This window comes from Trichogramma pretiosum, unplaced genomic scaffold (assembly GCF_000599845.2).
Source record: "Trichogramma pretiosum strain Unisexual culture from Peru unplaced genomic scaffold, Tpre_2.0 scaffold65, whole genome shotgun sequence".
NCBI lineage: Eukaryota > Metazoa > Arthropoda > Insecta > Hymenoptera > Trichogrammatidae > Trichogramma > Trichogramma pretiosum.
The window spans coordinates 41,098-65,163 of NW_019641689.1; the positions used below are offsets into that span (position 1 = coordinate 41,098).

Here is a 24,066-nt window from a genome sequence, read left to right on the forward strand (position 1 = left end):
ACAGTCAAGGCATCTATTGAGTTTCGTTTGACCATTTTTCCCTTTATGTTTTCCTTGATATACGGACTGTGTAGATAAGTTGTTTTCTTTTTATTTACTCTTTATTTACGAAGGCCCCATGATTTTTGATTATTAAATTTTTTCAATAGTACTTTGGCTTACGAAATACGTTATTATCATTATCATCACACTTCTACAAAAATTCATCGTAAAATTCACATTATTGCCGAGCTATATGAGAGTATAGTGCGCTTTCGAAACGACTGAAAAAAAAAATAAATAAACATAAATAAAAGTTCTGCCGTCTTTGGTTCAACAAACTAGCATCGTGTACGGATCCCCCGTTATAATTTTTCGGTAAAAATCGTCGATAATAAATAAAGCATAATCATACGTTACATTTACGTTCTCCTTGGTACGAACACGAGCTTGATACATATATCACCCGTATTGCGTAATGTATAAATTGTACATAGCATTTGAACGAGTGAAAAAAAAGGAAAAGGTTTTTCCACGCAGTCATCGACGCATATATATTACTACACGTATATATTGTACACAACTCAGGTCGTTTTGAAAAATAGGAACTTCGTTATTTGGATCACACCCATTGGTTGCATTAATACAATCGTTATATTTTTGTTTCGTTTGCTTTCTCCTCTCTAGATATATACGCTAAAAAAAATTTGTTTTCTCGTATAATTTATTTACACGCGAGATAACGTTCCAGCCACGTTTGTATTATTATTATTTTTGGTATATTCGTGAATCGTCTTTCGGAATGGTAACTCGAGCTATATGTAATGTATAAAGGAACCTTGCGATTGAAAATCAGTATAGCTCTGCGTTATCTCTCTTTTTCCTCTCGAGTATATAATAATAATAATATAGGAACCAGTAACCAAAGTGTGCTATATATAGAGCGTGGCAGAGATATAAGCTTTTGTTGTTGTTGTTTTTCAGGCCGGGCTCAGACTGAACGTGAGCGTCAAAGAGTCGCTGACCCTCGCCTTCACGGGCAGAAACACCAAGGCGGGCGCGAACCTCTTCGCGCGATAATTGCCACCGTCGTCCTCCTCGTTGTTGTCGCCGCATCCATTACTTCCACCGTTACTCTGCTGCTGAGTCTTCTCCTGCTGAGGCTTCTCCTCGACGATGAAGGCCTGCATGACGGTCTTGCTGCTCTCGGGCGAGTTGTTCATGCCGTTGTTGTCCTGCTGTTGGGAAGGTGGCAGCTGGGGCACGGCGTAACTGACCGGCACCTTGTGCTTGTTCGCCACGTCCTTGAGCATCTTGTTGAGCTCGGCGAGGGCCTGTTCGACGGGATCGGCGCCGCCTGGACACCTGTGATCCTTGCGCACGTGCTTCTTGATGCGATTGAGATTGGACGAGGCGAAGCCGCACTGCGAGCACTTGTAGGCGCCCTGAGGCATCACCTGCACCACGTTGTTACCAGCACCGCTGCTCTCTTCTTGTTTTATCATCTGATTCGTGTCGATCTCGTTCATGATGTGCTGCTGGGGGGTGGTGGTGGCGGCCGTTGGGCTAGTCCGAGAACAGTCTTCGCTCTTGATCGTCGTTCCTCTTTGCTGCTGTTCACTACTATTCGGTGGCATGGCAAAGTCGCCGAGCAGAGGCAGCGGCAACGACGAGAGCAGACCCGGAAAAGGATTCGGATGCCGAGCGGAGACGTGTTCTCGCAGAGCCTCGAGCTGTCCGAAGCTCTGAGCGCAAATCGGACACTGGAGCATTCGCTGCTCGTCCATCTCCTGATGATGCGATCTCTCGTGCAGGAAGTACAGGGGCAGAATGGTCGTGGAGAAGTTGCACTGGGGTTGGGAGCAGCAGTAGTTTTGCTGCTGTTGGCCCTGTTGTTGTTGCTGCTGCTGGTCGCCGAAGAAATTGCTCAGCACCTGATTGCCGAGGGCGGCCAGATCGGCGCGCATGAAATTACTCGCGCTGTTGTTGGCCGCCGATTCGAAGCCACCGTTGGGTATCTTCAGACTCGGCAGCGACGCGGCCGAGTACAATGACGAGGAGGAGCTCTTGGACGACGACGATTTGTTGGGTATTTTTTGCGACTGCTGCTGCTCCATCTCGCGCCACTTGTCGAGCTCGGGTGGCGCGTGCTCCTTGAGATGCAGCTTGAGCCACTTGCTGCTGCGAAAGCGCCGATTGCAGATCGGACAGACCTCGGTGAAGTGCGTGATGTAGCGCAGATTCAGATCGCCCAGAAGCTCGGGTTTCAGGGCCAGATCCTCGACACCCTGGGCTGCTCCTGGTGACTCCATCATTTCTTGCTTGTTACTTGTCGTTGTGGTCGTGGTCGTCGTCTGCTGTCCGTCCTCCGTGATGCCGTGGGTGTTCTGCTTGTGCACCCTGAGGAAGTACTTGCTGCAGAGCTCCTTCTTGCAGATGTTGCAGACTACGCCGCCGATCTGGGCGCCGTTCTCGATCTCGATGCCGTGCATCTTTTGCATGTGGGTCTTCATGAAGTACTTGTTGCAGAGCTCCTTGTTGCAGAGCGTGCAGAAGCTCGAGTTGATCTGCTGGGCGGCGGCGACGGCCTGATTGCCAGTGGGAGTCGTTGTACTCGAAGTCGTCGTGGATTTGTTACGCGGATTATCCTGCATGGATTGGGACGAATTCGACTTGGGCGTCATGGGCGAGATGGGCGCGGCGACGAGCTGAGGCGTCGTCGATTGTTCCTCGACTTTACCTCTTTGTGGCGGCTGCTGCGGTTGCTGCTGCTGCTGAGGTATCGTTGTCAACGCAGCTCCCACACGGGACGCCAGATTCTCCGGCACGACGCTGTGCTCGGCGATCATGTGGCTCCTCAGCGCCGCCGGATTGTCGTAGTCCTTGCCGCAGAGGGCGCACGAGGCGGCCTTGTTCGACTCCAGGCCGCTCAGCTGCGTGATCATCGTCTGCAGTTTCTTCAGGTCCTCCGAGATCATCATCGCGTCCTCGGTGGTCGTCAACGTCTTTTGTTGGTTCTCGATCATCGAGTCCTCGTCCAGCATAAAATTTCTAGGCGACGACGAGCGATGGATCTTGTCCACGTGCAGGAGAAACAGCTCCTGGGTCTGCAGGCGCAGTCCGCACATCTTGCACGCGTACTCCTCGCCCTCGTCCCAGTCCGACGCGGAGGAGCCGTTGTTGAGCGACGAGTCGGCCATTATGAGATTCAGCGGACTCTCCTGCTGCTGGCTCTCGGTGGAGGAGGAATTCAGAGGTTTGTTGTCGGCGTGCCGCTTGAGCCGGTGCGCGTGCAGATGATGCCTGTCCACGTACTCCTTGCAGCACAGCTCGCAGAACGCCTCGGGATTCATGACGAGGAAAAGGCGTTGCTGCTGCTGCTTGTCGCCGTTGACGGACGACGAGGAGGATCGTTGCTTGTTGGTGAAGGTGATCTCGGCCTCGTCGATGCTGAACTCCTGCTTGAAGAGCGTCTCCATGATTCCGGGACTCTGACCCGCCTCGTCCTCGCCACCCGATAACGTCTGTTGTTGCTGCTGATGCTGCTGCATCATCATCTGACCGTCGCGATTGAAGTGGACCTTGTTTCGGTGCTTTCTCAGCGACTCCTCGTTCTTGAATTGCTTCGAGCACAGATCGCAGGGCAAACTCGGGCTCGTCTGCAGTCCGTTGCTCTCCAGTCTCAGTTTGTTGATGGGACTGGAGGACGAGCTCGCGACGAACGGACTGTTCGTCAAACCATCGTTGCTATGCGACTGATCCGAGTAAACGTTGTGCTTGTTGGCCTTGTGGGTCTTCAAGAAGTACTTGTTGCAGAACTCCTTGTTGCAGAGCTCGCAGTAGGCGTCGGGATTGAATATCTTTGGGAACTTGCTCAATTGAGCGGCGGCGGCGGCTCGTTGCTGCGCGTGCTGCTGCATGTCGGTCACGAAGCTGGGCATGCTCATGAACTGGCCGAAGGGCCCGGCTGGAAATCCCGCGGGCATCGACGCCGAGTAGTGATGATTGCCGCTGTTGCCTCTCGCGGGTGCCACCGCGGCGGCTTTGAAGAAGGCCGACGCGGCGTCGCCCGGACTCGTGGCCGGCAGCCACGACGAGCTGCTGCTGGCGAAATTTTTCACGCTTATGTGGGACAGATTCATCGGACTGCCGACGGTTTGCTCGGACGAGGCGAGAGCCACCGGCGCTGCTTCTTCGCTCGGCTGAATGCCGGGGGAGGATCGTCGTTGCGCCAGCTCCTCGTCTTCGTTGTCGTCGTCGTCGTCGTCGTCGATTTCTTCGTCGTCGTCCTCGTCGCGACTGCTCTGAAGCAGTCTCACGTCGGCGAAGTCGTGCTCGCACTCGAGGTGCATCTCGAGCGTGTCGCGATCGTCGAAAAATCGACTGCAGTACTGGCAGCGGAACTCGTTGTTCAGATTCTCGTCTTTGAGCGAGCTCGCTTGCAAAGATTTTTGTTGCTGCTGCTGTTGCTGTTGTTGCTGTTGTTGTAATTGATGTCTCTGCTTACCTTCGAGTTGTTGATAATCGTTGAAATCGTCGCGATGACGCTGACGATGGGGCTGCTGCTGCTGTCCATCGTCCTCGTCGTCGTCCTCGTCCTCGCCGGTGCTCAGCGACGTGGAAAACTTGACGGGCGTCGTCTGTTTTCGGCGTTTTTTGCCACCGCTGCTGCCAGTCAGGCCGTCGAGCAACGAGGAGCCAAGACGTTTGTTGCGCTGCTGCTCCTGCTCGCCGCTGCTCGAGCCGCCCTCGCTATCGATCTCCGCCTGCTGCTGCTGCTGAGACTCCGGCAGCAGCAGACACGTATCCTGACTCGACGACATCCCTTTTTTAGGCGGCTGACGGCCAGCTTGACGCGAGCAGCGACGTCTTCTCTCTTTCTTTCGATTCTCCTTCTTCTTCTTCTTCTTCTTCGCTGTCGAGGGATGGAAGCGAGAGAGAAAAAAAAATACTTTTGAGTTACATAACGATGTGTATTTCGACATGATGAAATAAAAAGCTTCGAGCATCAAGTTCAAAGTATATCGTGACCGAGCTGGACCGGCCACCGGACGCGTAACCCGAGTGTACATATAATAATCATCTAAAAGCGGAGAAAAAGCTCGAAGCTGGGGTGGAAAAAAAAAGTAAAGAAAAAGTCCGAAAGAAAACGAGAGAGAGAGAGTTTCGAATACACCCGATCGCCGCTACACACAATATATATATACCCTCTGCCGCGCGCAGTCTTATTTCTTTGTAGCTCGTGCTTCGCAGGGGATTCTCATGAGTCACGACGGTCGAAGCTAGCTAGCCGACCGTGTGCTTGTGTGTGTGTGGTGGCGCGTTGCTCCGTTCGCTCGATGCTCGCGCGTACGCCCTCGCTTTTTGGGGACAATTTTCGAGAAAATTGAGAGAAGCGAGCGGAGAGAGAGAGAGAGTGTGTAATGTAGAGAAAAATATATATACGCATCAGGGCAGTCGCAGGCGCCGGCCCTATACTGTATCGTCCGCTGCACACACACACACACACACACACACACACGTTCTATATAAACATAATGCGAGGTGCGTAGGCGGTAATTGCTGACGTTTCGCGCAAGAGATTATTCGCACCGTAAATATACAATCGAAACTTTACATTTTATATGGAAAAAGAATAACGTCGCGATGAAGAAATTGTAGCACCGAGCTATCAAGCCGGGGGGCTATATCGATTTAATTTTCTCAGCGAATTCTCCGCAAGTCTAAATCGCTTTTTCATTATATATAGCTGCAGTGTGTGTGTAGTGCGATGCATTTTGCAGTTCTCTCTCTTTCTCATACATCATGCACGAAGCGATAGGTAGAAAAATTTTCAAGCCCACTTAGAGCTGCCAGTCGGCTGCTGATTATTTAATGAATATACGAAGTCTCTAGTACGCGTGTGCTTTTTTTTTTTTTTTATTAAAATTCAGAGCTTTCGTCGTGCGGCGGGTTATTTATATGCGGCCGGCCCAGCTAGCGGTGTAAAAAAGGTTTTTGAGCGTACGAAAATTTCGTAGTTCGACAATTGTTATTCAGCGTCTAGGAGAAAATTACGAAAATTATCGATTTTTACCCGCACGAAAACTTTTACCGATTTTATGAACGCTCGATCTAAAATCAGATATTAAGATTATTTACGTGGGGGCTTACCTCGGCAGTCACGATCGATTCGATCGACGAACGGCAGGGCTAGTATTTTTTTGTCGTTGTTGAAATTTCCTTCGAAATCCCCGAATCTTTTTCAGTCACTGTCACTCATTACGGCCACTGTACATAATATACTCTCGCACTGTGTCAAGCTCACTGATAACTCTCCGATCCAACGATCCATGGGGACCTCTCTCTCGTTCTCAAATTTTACTTAAACTTTTTTACTTATTTTATTTTACTTTTTTTGTATGTTTTTTTCTCTCTGCCCTTCGTTCCTCGAGTCTTTCTCGTCTTCCTTATTTTTTTTTTTTTTTTTTTTAAGGGTCGTGTGCGCGCGAGGCCGGCCTCGTGCAGCGTCGGTGCACCGACACACACTGCCCCGTACTCGGAAACCCCGACGTATTATTACAGACGGCGTAGAGAGAGAGACAGACGCGTGCGTGCGCGAGAAAAGACCTCCCCGTCCCTTGTCTCTCTCTCTATACGTGTGTGTGTGTGTGTGTGTGTGTCTGTGTCCGTGTGGACAGGACGCGGAGTACTCGCGATATACTTTGGCTCTCTTTTCGAGTAAACGCGCGCACATATACACGATATTACAACACACCAACACGAACTAGCAGTAGTTACTTTGCACACGATGTACACACACGGATATGGTATGGTTTATGGAGTGTGTGGCGCGTGCGCGCGTCAGGGCGCCGGCTCACGTGCGCGCTTATTGGCCCTTCTTCCCTTCCTTCTTCCTCTTTCGCCGCCGAAGCAGCAGCAGCGCCGAGACAGAGACAGAGAAAAATTTTTACCCTGCGCGCCGGCTTGTTCTTTATACACACGCACACATCCACATTACAATATATACCTCACTGCTTCGTGCGCTGTACTTTCGCCTCGCGCGAGCGAGTTCCTTATGTGTTTTTTTTATTTCGCTACTACTTTTTTTCCCTTTTTTTTTGGGGAATTTTTTTTTTTTCTTTTTAGCAAAAATTGGGAACCGAACTCCACGAGGGCTCGGCTTGTTCTGACCACATACTTTCGCTTAGCTGCCCCGAACACCGCGCGTATACGTTTTTATCCTTCCGAGTTTTTCGCCAGTTTGTGTGGGCTCTCTCCCCCCTCCTCCCCACACCCCTATCAGCGTCATCGGTCTAGTGCGTGTGTGCGTTTGTACTACTACTACTATAATACATGCCACCCCGCGCGCGCACACGATACTTTTTGTACACATTTTTGGAATTTCGAGTAAGCGGGGTAAATCATGTAATATCGCCGCGTCGATGGATCGTAACTCAACGACGATCTGAGCGCGTCCGCGCTTCAACTCGCGAGAGAGCTTTTTGTTGTATATAACACGCTCGACATTATCTCAATACCGAAAACTTGTCGTTTGAAATGTTTAATTATGTAAAAGTTGCAAGTATTTCAAATGACCAGAAAATGAGAATTTTAAGATTAAAAAAATGTAGACTAATTATTTCAACCACTCGAAGTACGATAATATTTGTTTAAGCCATCGCCGCTAGATGGCGTCGTACCTTTTAGCTGTAAATCTGCAAGTAGCCAAGGCAAGATAATCGTATAAATGTATCTTTACATGTCTCTTTCGATTGATTCCTGCAAGATTTTAAGTTAAGGTGATGCCTTGGCCACAATTTTAACCGACCGAGCATTAAAAATGTAAATCGAAATAACTTTTTTACTAGACCGATCTTCGAAAAACCAGCCAATTTCATCGGGTAGTTTTTCCGGAAAACAGGATCGAAAATTTACGAAAATATATTACATATAAGGTGGCCAAGACATCACCTTAAGTTAGAAAATATTAAAAATATTTCTTTTATTTATAAAGAGATTCACCATATATTTAGTTGAATCATAAAATTTGTCTGCGCTGTCAAAAAATAATATAAAAATTTAATGCCATTGAATTCAAACGCGCGTGCGTAGCACGCGCTGCTCCATTTCTCTATCAGTTTTCAAGGGTATTAATTTAAAGGCACTGCAGTCCAAACATCTAACCCGAACATGTTGTTTGCGTATCGTGCATTGGCTTTTTATCTGTGGAGCTGTAATGATAGTAGGTGGCCCAAATTGCATTTCTCATTTTTTCAACTGAATCATTATTACGACGCATCGCTAGACCCATAATATACAGTTAATTTGTCGATCATTCAACCAGTGAGTTTATTTTTCCCATTAGGAATTTTTTTTTTAAATTATAAATTCACAATTTCAATACAAATGTACTTGAAAAATCATTAAATGTATAATTATTTTGGAGTTCACGTTTTATTTTGTGCTGAATTCCACCAAATATATTAGAAAGTAGTAAAAGTTACACCTATGGTCATTCTTCATCTTGTTCCAAAGGCTCTTTTATATCCAAAGAATTTTTCATGGACAACGCCGTTAAGTAAATCGTTCAACGATGTACCACGTTAGTGCCTCGAAACATTGCTGCTACCGCTGCAAAAAAAAAGAAAATATTACACATTCATTTCTCACACTCTTTCGTAATCCCCTGCATACATTTACATTTTGTGCAAAGAATACACACGATATTATTCGTCGGTGGAACCCGTGGAATCGATTCATCAATCAATCTCAGGAGTTATATATACATACATGTACGAAGTTCGCGTCATTGCGGTGTGCGTATATACCGTATGTATATATATATGGCGCAATACACAGACAACGCGGGCAAACAAAACCGCAGAAAAGAAAGAATGATAATGACAACGACGACGATGGCAAAGGGTTGCTGCTGCTGCTGCCGCTGGCCACGACGACGAGCTTAACAAATACACGGCGCACAATAATAGCGTACCCTTCTCTCTTCCTTCTCTCTTTTTTTCCGTAAATCAGAGAAAAAAAAAATAAAGAGAAATTTCACGTATCAATCGAATGTATAATGCAGGCGTGTACGTATGCGGTATAGTACGTACACAGCTGAAAAGGATTATTTTTCGACAATGCGCGCGCGCGACGACGACGAGTTTGGAGAAACGAAATTGGATTAGAGAGAGAGAGAGCGTGAGCGGCCGCGAGGGACACGTCGCGTATACACGTACTCGCCTGCGCCCGTATTTTCAAAATTGCGGAAACTATAACCGATCCGAGTTTTGTGTTTGTGTATATAGAAAGGAGGGTGGATTATACCTGCGATCTATCGTGTGCGCGCGCGCGCGTCCGTCTACTACTTCTCTCTCTCTCTACCCTTTTATCGAGTGATATTTGAATGACACGAGAGCTGAGTGTATGGCGTGCTAGTCTTGTGCGAAATAAAAAGGGACGCATCCGCATCCTACATATTCCTTCGATCGAATAGCTTTCGAAACTTGTAACGTCAAACAAATAGAAATATTCGTCGATTCTCGCGATTTTTTCTTTCTATTACTTTTCACTAATTCATTTTTAAATAATATGCACGTATATATTGCTACACAGCTCAAAGTTGGTGCGTCGACTGCGGACATATGCCGCTTTGCGCGCGCGCTTGGCAGAAAAATAACAGTATTCAGCTCGTATGTACGCGTACCTACGTGTGCGAATGTGCGCCGTGTATCGTCTATCCTGGAAACCTATTAAAGAGAAAGTGAGCGTAATTTCGTACTTCCCTTCGCTAACTCGTGTGTACCTATATTTTTAATATATGCTCGCAAAAAAAATATTCATATACATAGGATATATTCGCTTTCCCATAGGTACGCGCGCGTACTTTACACGTACGTACGCAAAAAGTAAGCTCTCTTTTTTTTTCACGCAAACTCACGAGAACGATCCGAAAAATGTCATTTTGAAAATAATGCAAAATATTACTTCGTGATAGACGTTACGATACATTTACGCGCGTGTAACGTAACGTTGATCGTTTGATATATATTTATAAACTTGGCCCGCGCGCGCGCGCTCGAATCCGACGTTTTTCGCCGCATTAAATATGTAATTCAATCGTTATTTTATATATTATCGCCCTGTGTATGTCGAATAGAGAGCTTTTTGGGGGTAAAGACAAAAAAATAGCTGAAAGCAAGCTAAATGTAAAAAAAAAAACACACACACACAAAGAACCGGTATGTAAAAGTCGTGTTTCTCTGTGTGTCTTCTAGCTCTAATTTCAGTCAGTGACAGTTATGACCTAAAAATTCAAAAACTCCCCTTCACGAGGGCGTCGAAGCGCCCGTGGCAAGGGACGACGACGACGACGACGACGACGTAACTTTTCTGCGCCCGCGTTAATGTGTGCATATATATTTTTACGGTTTTATTTCAGGTGGATTCTAGCTTGAACTCAAGCACTTCGGTGATTGGGGCTAAACGTAATATCAAGATGACGGACAACCAGGATCATTACGAGCTAATAAGTTGACGAGGACGGACTCGTTGTTTATTGTCGCGATCTCTCAATGCAACAATTCACTGCTCTCGACTGGTTAACGGATTCGGATAACATTAATTAATGCATATATCAAATACTTTGGAGTAGTATAATATATAGTTCTATTCAACGAAGCATTAACACTTTAGTGGAATTGTAAATTTATATTATATATCTGTAGACCAATTTATACAATTATTCTGACTTTGCCACTTGCAGGTTTACAAACATAGAGGTACTCGCCATCTAGCGGTGGAAGCTTAAAGCGTTATTATCGTATTTAAAGTAGTAAAAAGCTGATCTCAACTTTTTCGAAACAGTCGTAATATAATCGTAACAAAAAAATCGGCAAAAACAAGCCGATTCATTTTTATGCGATTTAAAACATTTTAAATTTTCATTTCTCGATCATCGGGATTATTATTAACGATGAGAATCTTTCGTCTTGTATACCTCGAGACGGTATACAGCATATATACCAATCACTTTTCTTTTCCTCAAAGAGAGAGAGAATCGCCCATGGGCAGCTAGCAGCTAGCTCTCCCTTGAAACTTACTGAAAAGGCGGTTTTCATTCTTTCGCCCCCGGTATACATCTCGAAAGATTAGCTCCTTCGCGATCTCTCTCTCTCTCTCTTTCTCTCTCTCTGTCCGTTGCCATAGTTTCAAAAATGGCGTAGCAGCAGCACCCGCACGTCGTATAGCAGTGTACAACTTTATATCTTATATAGACGCACACTGGTCGCTCACACGCCTATATAGATCGGCTCGGCTATATGTACAGTATCAAAATTCGACTGCCCTCTAAACTATAACGGTGGGTAGTGGGTGTGTGTGTAGGTGTCGAGCGCACACACACGCACATGTATTACATAAATGTATACTATATATATTTGTATTTGTACAGTCTTGGGTTGTTTACCGGGGATGATGCGATCGATATTGGAGCGATGGTCGGCGGCGAAAAAGGAGAGAGTGGAAAACTTAGTCGAGAGAGAGAGAGAAAAAGAACGAGGCGAAAGAAAGTCCAAAGAAGATGGTGATGATGATGATGGCGACGACGACGACGACGACGATGATGATGATGAAAGCTGGAAAAGATGGAAAAGAAAATCGATACGTGTGTTCAGCGGAGCACACCCCCCCGTGGGCATCGTAGTAGTCGAATTTTTATAGCTCCATTCGCGTCCACTCTCCCTCGATATATATCGAGGAGAACGACTTCTTACGTGTGTGTATATCACGCGCGCGCGAGGTCCTAAAAATCTACCGTGCCTTGATTATCGCGCTTTATATTTATTTATGTTTTTAAATATACGTATCGACTCCGAGGCATTGATTCTTTATCGATTTTTTAAACGACCTTTGTGAATCGGCAGCGGCATCAGCTGAATTATTCGTAATGCTTTATAGTATTATTATCGATGTATATAACAATTATTTCTTTTTTTAGATAATGAATAGGTTTTACAGTATATTATCTATCGTTGCGTTGACGAATTATTATATATTTCGTGTAACCCCCAGCTGCGTTAATTAGAGTATATACGATATAAAATTGTAAAAACCAAACGCTCGAGCCTCGACGATCAATCAGAAACTAATCACACGCGTGTATGTGTGTATGAGTTTAATACATTGTCAGTTCATACACACACGGTAATGATCAAAACAAAATCACTAATAACCGCAAACAGATCGTGTGTTACATATAGAGGCTCAACAATGGCCATTCATTCGTCGCGGTATACTATATATATTCCGCTGCTGCTGCTGGTGGTAGTGTGTGTGTGGTGGCGTGTGGCTTTATATATCATTATACACCCGAGCACGTTTAATATAGGCCCGATCGAGTTTTAAAATCCATGTGCAAACACGCGTCGTCGAGCCTTTTTCCCTTCGGGCCTTTTCTTCCTTCCTACGTACGCACATGTGTATATATATCCCACCCGGCAAAACCCCCCCACGAACAGATGATACGAAGCCGTGCGTTGCTGCTGCTGCTCCTGGCGTACGCTCGAGTTTTAAGAGAGACCCTCCATTCGTCATCATTGTGTGTTTGGGTGTGTTGAATTTTCAATTCAAAAGTGACTGCTGACCTCGTGACACGGAATCCGACATCCTGTACGTACACCCTATTCGGTATATGTATATAATGTGGGATTCGCACCCACCACCATATAATAGCACCCGCTCGCGCCTGCCCTGCTCGATTATTTCTCCGCGATAAGGGCATGCAAATGGCTCGGTGCGGCGCTTTAAATCCGCTTTGAATTCGAATTATCTCTCTTGGCCGCGCGTCGAGTGCTGGATTCGGACGTCCTTTTTTAGCCCTTGACTAGCTGCGGCTCGTTCGTATATACGTCTAGAGGTTGTTGTTATGTGAAGTAGTTCGCGTCGAGCCCGATACGCGGCGGACTGTTGTTTTCTCGTCGTTCGCACCGACGGAAATATAAAGAGAACTATTTATTTATGATCAAAAAATACATCAGGAATCACTATTCCAGTTTAACAAAGTTTCTTTGACTTTTTCCATACATTTATTATAGCCATGAGCTCGAGCGCGAGCGCAAGAGAGATATGCAAGAGCGCCGAGTACTCGTGGACGGATCTTGACACCGATTACGAAGCAGCCGCGCGTTATATTTATATATTACACCTACAATAATTCTTGCGCATCCAAATGATAAGTCATCGATGATACTCATTTGCTTTTATTTTATTTTTTAATCGGGTACCCACTCGCGAGATATTGCACATACGCGTCATATTTGCGCGTACAATAATTTCACGAAGCTACTTAATATCGGATTTTTTCTCGTTTAGGAAGTCGCAAATCATTCGCGTCGAGAGATCGTTCATTCATCCAATCTGATACATATTTTTCGGGCAAAATCGCGAGCGAGCTTTTTTTTTTAAAAAACTTGATTTATTGCGAGCTTGATCGTTTCGTTAAAACCTTGTACGCGATACGTGCGTATGGCTCTGCGCGTGAAGAGGGTGTAATTAAACATTATACGTACAGCAGCAGATCGATCAATGATAAGGAATCGTCGATTATTAAAATATTAAAATAAAATTTTATTAGACTTTCGAGAAGTGCACGACGTAGAAGGAGGTATTTATTATTCAAATACGAGAGTCACTCCGAATACGATTGACAAGATAAACGAAGAGAGCCGGTATAAAGTGTAGCAGTGTATCGCGTCGAGTATATTCTCGAGTACGAGAAATTAATTTTCCAGCCATGTTTTTTCTTCTTCTTTTTTTTTTTTTTTTACAGAAATCGAGCAGTCGAGAGAAAGAGAGATACTTGTTAGGTGCAATTATACACTGTCCTGAAAATAGGTACTCGATGTGTCTCGCGCGTACACGTATAGCATACATATAACGTGTGCAACGACGAATCGAAAACTCGATCGCCGATATTATAAATAAGAATGAGACACGCGACACTAGTATTTACACTCGTTTGCACACTGCACCGCGCTACATACATACATACACACATACGTACATACGTACAAAAATTTTATAAAGCTCCGCAAGTCTCGCAAGTACATTCTCTAAGAACGTGTACATATATATATACGAGACATGTGTACGACGAGTCTATGCATATGCGCGGCGCTTATTCATTAATAAATAAAGCTCGACAATAGACGTTGCGCCGCGGCGTCGTTATCGCTCGCGCGCGAGCCGCACCGCAAATCGTTCGCCTATACGTATACATACATTTTCTTACGCTATCGATTTCGGATTTGCAACGGTACGATACTGTACCGGCACTTTTATATTTACTTTCCATCAATCGCAAAAAAAAAACAATGAGATTTTGTGAAGACTTCCCTGCGGCGTCGAGGGAAAATTTTGGGAACGCTTTGGTCGGGTAATTGTCAGCCTGGTTGGAATTCACAATATTTTATGGATGCTCATGAAGAAATAATGACTACCTCTTAGCATGAAAATTAAAAATTTATACAATTATCATCACTTGGCCACTAGCAGATTTTCAGATAAAGGTACTTGCCATCTAGCGGCGAAGACTGTATTTAATTACAATTGAATGTTTCATAAATTTTTCAGTCAATCATCAAAAAAAAAAATTGATCAATTAAACATTCATTTTTAATTTAACTGTTTCAGTTTGTGTGTAGAATTGAATCTTTTTTGTTTATTTTTACATAACAAAATCCAAAATTCTTCAATATACATATTATCGTGTTTGTACGTAGATTCTTATATAATTATTTTCACTTTGCCACTTGAAGATTTACAGATAAAATTACACTCTCCATCTGGCGGCGGAGGCTTAATGTAACAATATCTTATTCAAATTGATTGAAAAATGGTCTAGATTTTTTGACACAAATAAATAGTCTTTTTCAGGTCACTTGAAAAGCGCTTAATATTTGTAGTATACCTAATTGTAACAGAAAATAGCTAAAAGCAACTATAAATATATAGTTATGCATTTTCAAAAGTCATTTTTTGTTCAAAAAAAAATTTACCGTCGCAGGTTGATCTTATTTCGAAATGATTATTTTTCCCGAATTATGCCCGTCCATAATAACGCTATGTCCGTAAGAATGTTTCTTCGTCAGCGAAAAATCGAATTGTGCCTTCAAAGCCCCGGAATAATATACTTGAAAATGAAGGAATAAAGCCAACAGAGTACGCGCGTGTGCGCGTGTATGTGTATACGTTAACGAAAATTCGTAACTCCCTTGACGCACTAAAGTCTCGGATTCTTTTTCCTGCCTCTTTCTATACGCGTATACGTATATATACGCGTGTATGTAAGTCGAATTACAAAGGAGAGTGAGTGAGATTCGTGAAGGGTTCTCAACTTCTGCTGCTGCTCGACAGAAAGATAGAGCGAGTTAGAGAGAGAAAAGAGGGAGAGAACTTTAGGAGCTTGCGAAAAAGGGAGTTTTGCATTGTAGAGAGGGAGAGATTGGTCAGTTGGAATTTTCTTCATCTTTTTCTTTCGCTTTCGGGAAGGTTCCCCCTTCAGACGGAGAGTGAGAGTGAGAGAGACACTAATTCCGAAGATTTTTCCCTTCGTCGTTGCCGGGTGAATTTGTCCTCTTTGTATCGACCACGCCACACATGTACGGGCCACATCGACGCATGTGAGATTCGAGAAAAGTTGCCGAATAATAATATTTGTTTTGAAGCCTACGCCTCAAATGAGCCTGCTCATCATTTTTCAATTTCATTTCGAAACTTGAAACAATCAAACAAAGAAGCATGATTAATGGAAAATGCTTCGGAAATTTTCTCGAGCTACATTTTTAAAATTTCGTTCGAAACAAAAATTGGTCACTACTCGTCAGCCGAGAGATTCACTTCGTAAGCTCTTCTCCCCTCAATAAAAATTGCCGTGCGCGAGCAGCATAAAAGGTGGAAAAAAAAAGAAAGAAAGAGAGGAAAAAAAACGTAAAAAGTGTGTGCGCGCGTCGGTACATGGACCAGTGGCGCGTGCCGTACACGCGAGCGAGTACGAAGTGTGCGGACACATCTTTTTTTATGCTCATTTTTCTTCTTATACGTGTGTATAGACACGGTGGGGTGTTGGCGGTGCTGCTGACTGAACGAGGATATAACGCGTGCCATACGTTCGGAACGAAAGCAGCAGCAGCAGCAGATCTCCCTCTTCCGTTCAGGTAGAAGAGATTTTTCAATGGGTAGTAAATTTAAATCAATATTGATTTTTTTCCAGGTTTATGAAATCCATTTAGTTTACTCGTTCAATGGAGGAATGCATTATTTTGAAACGTTAATGAAAGACAATCATTGAGAATTTTTCGTTTGAAATGTAATTTTTCCTATTATTCTATTAAATTCTATTTAATTTTTGCTTTGACTTTTATACGATTACTTTGATTTTGCTACTTGCAGAATTTTCTCTGTTAAAGGTACTAGACATCTACCGGTAGAATCTCCAAGCGGTATTTCGTATTCGAGGTGGTTGAAAAATGGTTTTAATTTTTTGAAACCATAAGATTGCCATTTTCAGGTGCGCTTAGTAACATAATTATAATAGAAAAATCGCTGCACAACGTGTCAATCAATTGACAACTTTGATCTAGGCACATATTTACAGAAAATTCGAACAACAAACGGAAACAAGCAAAAAATTTTCGTCGAGGCTGCCCGCAACAGTCGGCAATACTACAGAGGCGAACACAAACGAACACACACACACACATACACATACACACTATTAATTTAATATAACATATCCGCTACGTAATGGTATTATGTATGAGCATTACACGTATTATCAGGCCGCTCGTGAAACGTCGGAGCCCAGTGTCAGTGGCAGTGGCTTTGGCATAACGCAATTCACTCGATAAATATTGCATAGAAGAATCGCGTGACAAGTGCGTAAGTGTGTGTCTGTGTGTGTGTGGCTTACAGAAAAAAAAATTATTCTCTCCTCTCACTTCTTTCTTTTTTTCAGTAATGTACCCTAGTAGTACTACGCTTTCTCTTTTTTTCTGTTGCTGTCCTCGATTCTCCTGCCCTTCTCGTTTGTTGCGTCGTTAATTATGCAGAACGTATGTATGTGTGCGGCTTATGGAGCGAACGACAGGCGCGCGCGCGGACGATTTTTGATTCACGAAACGGCCAACGTAACAACATGCTGCACTTAAATTGCAATATAGGCCTGTGTGCCTGCATGCCAAATGCTGTAGCAGTACCATCCGGAATAAGTGCGAGGAGCAAGGTCGCGCCGTTATACGTGCATATATACACAAAAATATACAACTGACCGCATTTTAAAAAAAAGACACCCTCGCCTGCTGCAACCCAGACGCGCGCAGACTTCTTCCGACAATGTATAGTGCAATTTCACGCCCTTTCTCCGGGCTTTTGACAGATGCTAGACTTCCGCGATATTTATATATGTACGTATGTAGGCCAATACTACTACTACTAATTTGCGCAGACCACTATTTAAACGACGCGAAAATGTTAAAACCTCATCGACGCACAAATTTTGTTCGCCCCCCTAAAAATTAGGGACTCGCGCGCGCGCCATATACTCTCTCTCTCTCTGCCTTATTAATGACCCCAACTGACCAATTTCAAACTAGGCCAAGGGCTGCGTGGCGCGCAACCGCGTCCTATACGTTTCAACGGCTCTTCTCCTTCGTTTTTATTTCATTTTGTTTATTGTCTCGGCCACGAGTTATATACGAATGATGCAAAAATTCCCATGATTAACAAGTGCACTTCTATTGAGATAGAGAAAATATTGACCGACGATTAGATGCTTATCGCGCCTGTGTGTGTATATTATTAAACGCCAACGTGTTCTGGGATCGTCTTCGAGACGTGTGTGTGTAACACCTACTGTTAAAAAAAAAAGGAAGAAAAAAAAAAATTATCATCGTAGCCAATGGCATTGTTTATAAGGTTCTTGGCTTATTCCGTTTGTCAATAGAGCATCGCGTCGATCGCCCGCGTCAGTCAATGACGACCGAGCTCGACGACGAATCGGAGAGTTATTTTCCACGCGCGCGTGCCAAGTATCGATTCGCACTATTATCCCTATTTTTTGAAATTCTTCAAATTCATTTCTATAAATAAACACCCCTACCTTGTACGATCGTCGTACGTTAACGTCGATTAGATCCGATCGAGCGGTATTAATTTCATGAAATTTTGCGAGCTCGAGACTTTCGAGCCGAGTAAAAAATTCATTTTTTTCTTTTTTTTTTTTTTTTGAAAATATAAAGCTGACCAGTAAACGCTTGTTACGTATACCTTCGAAAAAAAAGTCCCGTTCTCCCCCCTTAGATTAGCCGACCCTTCGCTCTCTGCGAGGCATTGTCTCCTATTTTTTTTTTCTTTTTTTTGCTCCTTCTTCGGGGTCAGATGGCCAATAATGTTTCGAGGCAAGAAGAGCGACGAGAGAGATCGCGTGTGTGTGTATATATCCGTATACAGCGAATGTCCAGCAGATGCATCAAACGCGTCCAGCGATATCGCTCCACGGACGTGGAAAAAACTCCGGGTAGCGGCGCGCGGCGTGCAATGAAAAAAAAAAGCTGCCAATAAAAGACGAACGTGAAACATAATCGCTGCGCGCAACGCCCGAATAATAAATGAAAAGAGAGCCAACTGGACCGTCGCGCGTGTCCAGTTCGACGTTATACGTCCACGTACGTACGATGAGTTTGCATTCGATTCGTCCCGATCGAGCAGCCATTCGAGCTTGTATCATCGTGTATATTGTAAGGGCGTGTGCTCGTACTACTTGCGCCGCGTAAAACTATACAACATCCCTCTGTGGCTCCTTTGAAGCGATCCGCGCGCGTTGGGATTATGATATACTGTTGCATTGCAATCGAAACTTTTTTTTTTTTTTCGATACTTATCTGCTGCTGATGTTGCCCTGAGTGGCAGCTATAACGTACGTGCGACGATATTGACGTTCGATTATTGAGTTACGTTCGACGAGATCAGATTCGTCGATTTTGCGAGCAATAAATAAACTTACGCGATGCTGAGAAATCGTACGATCGGTCAATGAGTTTAAAAATAAATAAGGTGATGAAAAAAAGGCATTTCGACGATGATATTCGGTAAGTACAAGAATTTTACACCATGATTGTTGAGTACAGTTGATGAGGAATATTTCTAAATTTGTAAACTCGAGTCATTGTTGCAACTTCGGCTTTTAGTTACGAACGAAATCCTTTATTGCTTTGTTCGATACATCTATTCTTTCCTAGTGTTTATTTTTAAACTACTGAGTAATTTGTTTAATGATTTTTTTCCTAGTATTGCAAAGCTTAAATCCAAGTCAATGAATATTCTATGTTTTATATTTTTCTCGAACAAAGAATATTTGGAATTAAATTAACAAAGGCGGTAGTGGCTATTATACGACCCCTCGAGACGGATGAAAAATGACTAATGTACTCGACAACTGCATGCGCACCTTTGATAAATGTAGAACGCTCTGTTTTACCATCGATAGATTTGCACTCCGACCAATGTCAACTTACCTATGATTTTCTCAATGAGTTTCGTAGGTATTCGTTAGGAAAATAATCTACTTTATCGACGTGTAATAGACTCCACTATAATTTGGATTAATTATTAGTTGTTACAACAAGGTAAAATGAATCCACAATATGATTTAATATTTAATATTTATATTTTTCATGATATATTTTTAACAATTATAAAACCGTCGTTCATTGAAAAAAGCATCAACTCTAGCATTGAAAATCGAATCAAAAGGGAAAAATCGTAGACTACCGATGTAAAAATTCGAAATTATTACAATAAATCATACAAAGCTTTCATGGAAAAAAAGTAATGAGAATATCAAGTTACAGCAACATTGTTCTTACTTTTTCACAATGAAATCTATTTTTCTCTGCTTCTGGGATTAAAGTAAAGTTGATAAAAGATCCTTTGATGTCAATGATACTCTCTCGCCCCGTCTCGGGAGTTGACCTTTAACATCCACCGAGAGCTGCTGCTGCTGAAAGAGAAGAAAAGAAGCGTATAAGAGAATGTCATAGCCGAAAGCGAAATGGCGCGACGAAACGACGGTGTATATATATCGTGTAAAAATAATGTGCGCCGCGTGTCGTCGCGTATATATATCTAAGGCCTCTGGACCACACGGCAACAGTTTTTTATATACACCTATATATATATACACACCGATGCGGTAGTAAGTAACGTCGTCGTCGTTGTCGTCGCAGCAGCTGCTGCTGCGGGGTAACAGAGGAGGAGGAGGAGGAGGGCTCAAAGTTGCTCAAAAGACATGAGGGATGAAAGTCTTTGGGAGCTGCTGCTGCTGTTACTTTATATATATAACGGGAGGCAAGAAGAGGAACAATGGCGTAAAATATTTAAGAGCTCATGTATATACCCCTACCCACTACCCTCTAGCGCGAACGAGCGAGCGAGTGGCGCTTGGATATACAGCCCACGGGCTGTTTAAACTTCGGATCTTTGTACTTTGCACCTAGAGGTGAGAGCGAGAAAGAGAGAGAGAAAGAAAAGGCGTTGGAAAAACTCTTCTTTTTTTCTCTCTCTCTCTCTCTCTCTTCTCATTTGTTTGTGTGCAGCGCGCACTCGTTTACTTCTTTCAAGTCTCTCTCTCTCTCCGCGTGACTCGGAACCGAGCAGCAGCAGCAGCAGCAGCAGCAGTCAACCCCCGAGAAAAACGAATAAGTTCAAAAAGACCTCGGATGAGATATTAAGAGACGAAAATGCATAAATTGATACAAAAGAAAAATATTAATCACCGCAAGTGCGCTCGGGTGTATTAATTACTCCAAACGGTACTTTTTATAAAATTTTGTTTTGGATTGATAGCAAAAATTTTGAATAAATAAAAGTGTTTTTATAAGCGCCAGTGCGAAGTCAAGGCAAATTACGATTTGTTTCATACCCACCTGATGTCATTATTATGCAAAAGCCACTCGGGCGCGCGCGAATCCCACGCACAGAGAAGAGACTGTATGAGCTAGCAGCTTCTCCCAACGCATTCTGCGCATTCTATTAGCATTAAATCACCTCTTCTCCGCGACGCGAGCCAAAGCCAAAGCCGCCGCCGCGGTTACAAAGTTTTTTCTCGCTCTCTCTCGCTCTCTCTGCCAGGTTATCAGAATCTTTGGACTTGATTAGAACGCAGCAAGAGCCAGCAGCCCCTACAAGAACAAATAACTTTGGCGCGCATTAGAATTTCAAGGCGCTTACTTTTGCGAAGTCGCGCGCCTGTGTTTTATTTACCTTATTTTTTCGGGTGCACTACGTCACGTACACGAAAATTCCTCGTCCCCGCTGGAAAAACTTCCTCGCCACCTGCAGCATATATAGCACGGAGTAGTAGACAGCAAAAATATAAATTGGGAAAAATCGCCCGCTGTATGCTCGCGCGCGCCGTTGTACAGGACGACCCCCCAAGGATCGGCTAGAGACATCGTTTGGCCAGTGCAGCAGCAGCTGTATGTTCCTCGCTGGTTTTTTTTTCTCCCGCGTACGAGTGCATCGTTCAAATTTAAAAATTCTAAAAATAAAATCGTCGGAAATACGAAATATATAAAATTATTATTCCTTGCGTAATGATATTTTCGCGAAAGTATTATCAGTGTGAGCAATAGCAGCAGCAGCAGTATCATCGTCGTCATTTCCTCTCTCGCTCGCATATGTATAATATGCAGATTGGTTTTTAGCGCTTACTCGAGAGTAATATATAATAATAATAATACTACAATGTTTGCTCGCGGCGAGAAAAGTTTTCGAATCTCAATATAAAAATTACGATACTTGAAAAAATATTATTTGTTTGCTCTGCACCGATATACGCGGCGGTATGTAGGAGTAGTTTTTTCTCTCCTTATTTTCTCCCTCGGATTCCGCTCGGGTCGTTTTTCGTACATTATAATATCGCCTCGACAATCTGCTACTATACGCTGCGCCGCGGAAACACTATAGGCGTATATACACACTGCGGGAATTTTTCGAAGCTAGTCAATATTTCAACGGTTGACGTTGCACACGCATATATAACGTATACACACGGGTTCGCTCTTCTTCTTGGTTTTTCTCTGCCCCGTGCAAAATACTCTCTCGCGAGCCCGAGCCGAGAGTTGCCCGCGGGGCATTTTTCGCTCCCTCTCGCTCACTCTCTCGTGCTATACGGTATACCCTCGAAGGCTCTTCTTCTTCTTTCTCGGCAGTAGTAGTAGTAGTTCGTCTTTCTCTTCTTCCCATGTAATGAATTCTCTCTCTATCTCGCCCAACTTTTCGTTGCGGAAAGAGAGAGAGAGCCTTTAGACGCATAAGAAAACACCTTTTGCACCCGGGTTTCGTACGGAGTGTTTTGCTACGAGAGCGAACGAGCGGCATATCCAGAATATTTTGCTTTTACTCGAGCTAGGAGCTCGAAAAAGATCCGGTGTATATTTTCGGCAGGAAAACTTGGACATACCTGCGAGGCGTGAATTAAATTTTTGATCCGTTACCCGAGTATACGGTCCAAAGAATAACAACTGTATGTAAGGAAAATTCCCTGAACAATTATCATCCAACCCCTCGACGGAGGGGAGGTGGGGACCGAGCGTCGAATCGGAAAAGAAGAAGAGCCAACATCGTCTTTGCCGATCGTTGCTTCGTTCGCTAAATATAATAACATCCGAGGCAGCGAAAAACCCGGTCAATGAACGTATACAGTAGGTAGAATTCGAGAGGCTTTCTGGCAAGCGCGAGCTTCTGGCGACAGCGGCAGCAGCACACACATCGTCCAAGAAAGGAAGAGACAAGAAGCAGAAGAAGAAGAACGATGATGACGAAGAGAGAAGGCATATAACAGCACCAGACTCACCCCGAGGCTGCTTGCGGCTGCTGCTACCGCGTCGCTTCTGCCTTACTCTCTCTCTCTCTCTCTCTCTCTGTACACGTGCATACAGCACCAGAGTCGGGCTCCTTTCAAGCTTGCACATCGTCTTATTTCTCGCTCGTGCACTAACGGCAAAATATGGATTTTATAAGGGCGTTTTGCATGGCTATACACACACAAGCGCGCGAGAGGCGCGAGACAAGAGGAAAACTTTACTCTCTTGAGCGTCGCTTTAACGTTTATATGCAACGAGGCTACGATTAATGTCCAAAGTGACTTTTTTTTATCCTGAATACGGGAGCGGAGTATTCTAATTCTTGACACACGTGTTGCGACGAGCGATCGTTCTAAAAAATTCGAAAATCGTTGGTTTTTTCCCCGCAAAATAAAAACCCGCGCATTATTGCGTCGTATACGGATCAAAGCGCGCGCGGAAACGCATTCCAGGTTTTATTCTTCGAATGATTTTTGCAGGAAGTAGTTACTAATGCGTTCGGTACATACACACACACACACACACGTGTATAGTCAAAGCACTTTTGCGGCTGCCGCTCTCCTGGAAATGCCTTATCGACACTTCAAAAGCTCGGGGCCGTGTAACGAGAGCTTTTCTACGCGTCGCCGTCGTGTAAGAGCCTCGGCGCAGCCAAGCATTGTGTTGCGAATGCCGCGCCGTCAAACATTTCTTTGACTTTTTTACTCCGCGCGCGTGTAGTAGTAGTCGTTCTTCGAAATTCGTCCTTTCGACGTTGGGCATCGATTTTTTTACGAGTAAAATGTTACAATATCGTCGAGATAACGGGAGAAATTTTATTTATCAATTGGTTACTTATCGCTTCTTGTGATTCGTTCGGCTCGTGATTGTATAATAATATTGACGATGTCGAACATTAAAGACCATGGATTTCATTGGTCGCGAGGATTGCGTAATTTGTCAGGCTAACGATACGATTAATTATATCGTTTCTTGAACTCCAACGATTGATCATCAGACATTTATGTATAGATAGATAGATGGTTTATTGACGTGTTGATTCCGAAGCTTTTAAAAAAGAAAAATTAACTTTCGACTCTATTAATGACGTCAAGATCGTTTTTACAAAATGACAATTAATACGATTTTTGTCCTAGTTTTTTATACATCGTGTTCTTTATAATTTTAGTTCGCTCTTATCAAT

General features: G+C 43.9%; 1 protein-coding gene across 1 annotated transcript; it reads right to left on the reverse strand.

The window, feature by feature from the left end:
• Positions 1-934: 934 nt before the first annotated feature.
• LOC106659663 lies at positions 935-6,338 on the reverse strand. The gene is made up of 4 exons (XM_023461747.1): positions 6,133-6,338; positions 4,526-4,894; positions 4,299-4,417; positions 935-4,181 (listed from the first exon to the last, which is right to left on the reverse strand). Exons 2-4 carry the CDS (start codon positions 4,800-4,802, stop codon positions 960-962), a joined length of 3,618 nt encoding a protein of 1,205 aa, XP_023317515.1. The 5' UTR covers positions 4,803-4,894; positions 6,133-6,338; the 3' UTR covers positions 935-959.
• Positions 6,339-24,066: the final 17,728 nt, after the last annotated feature.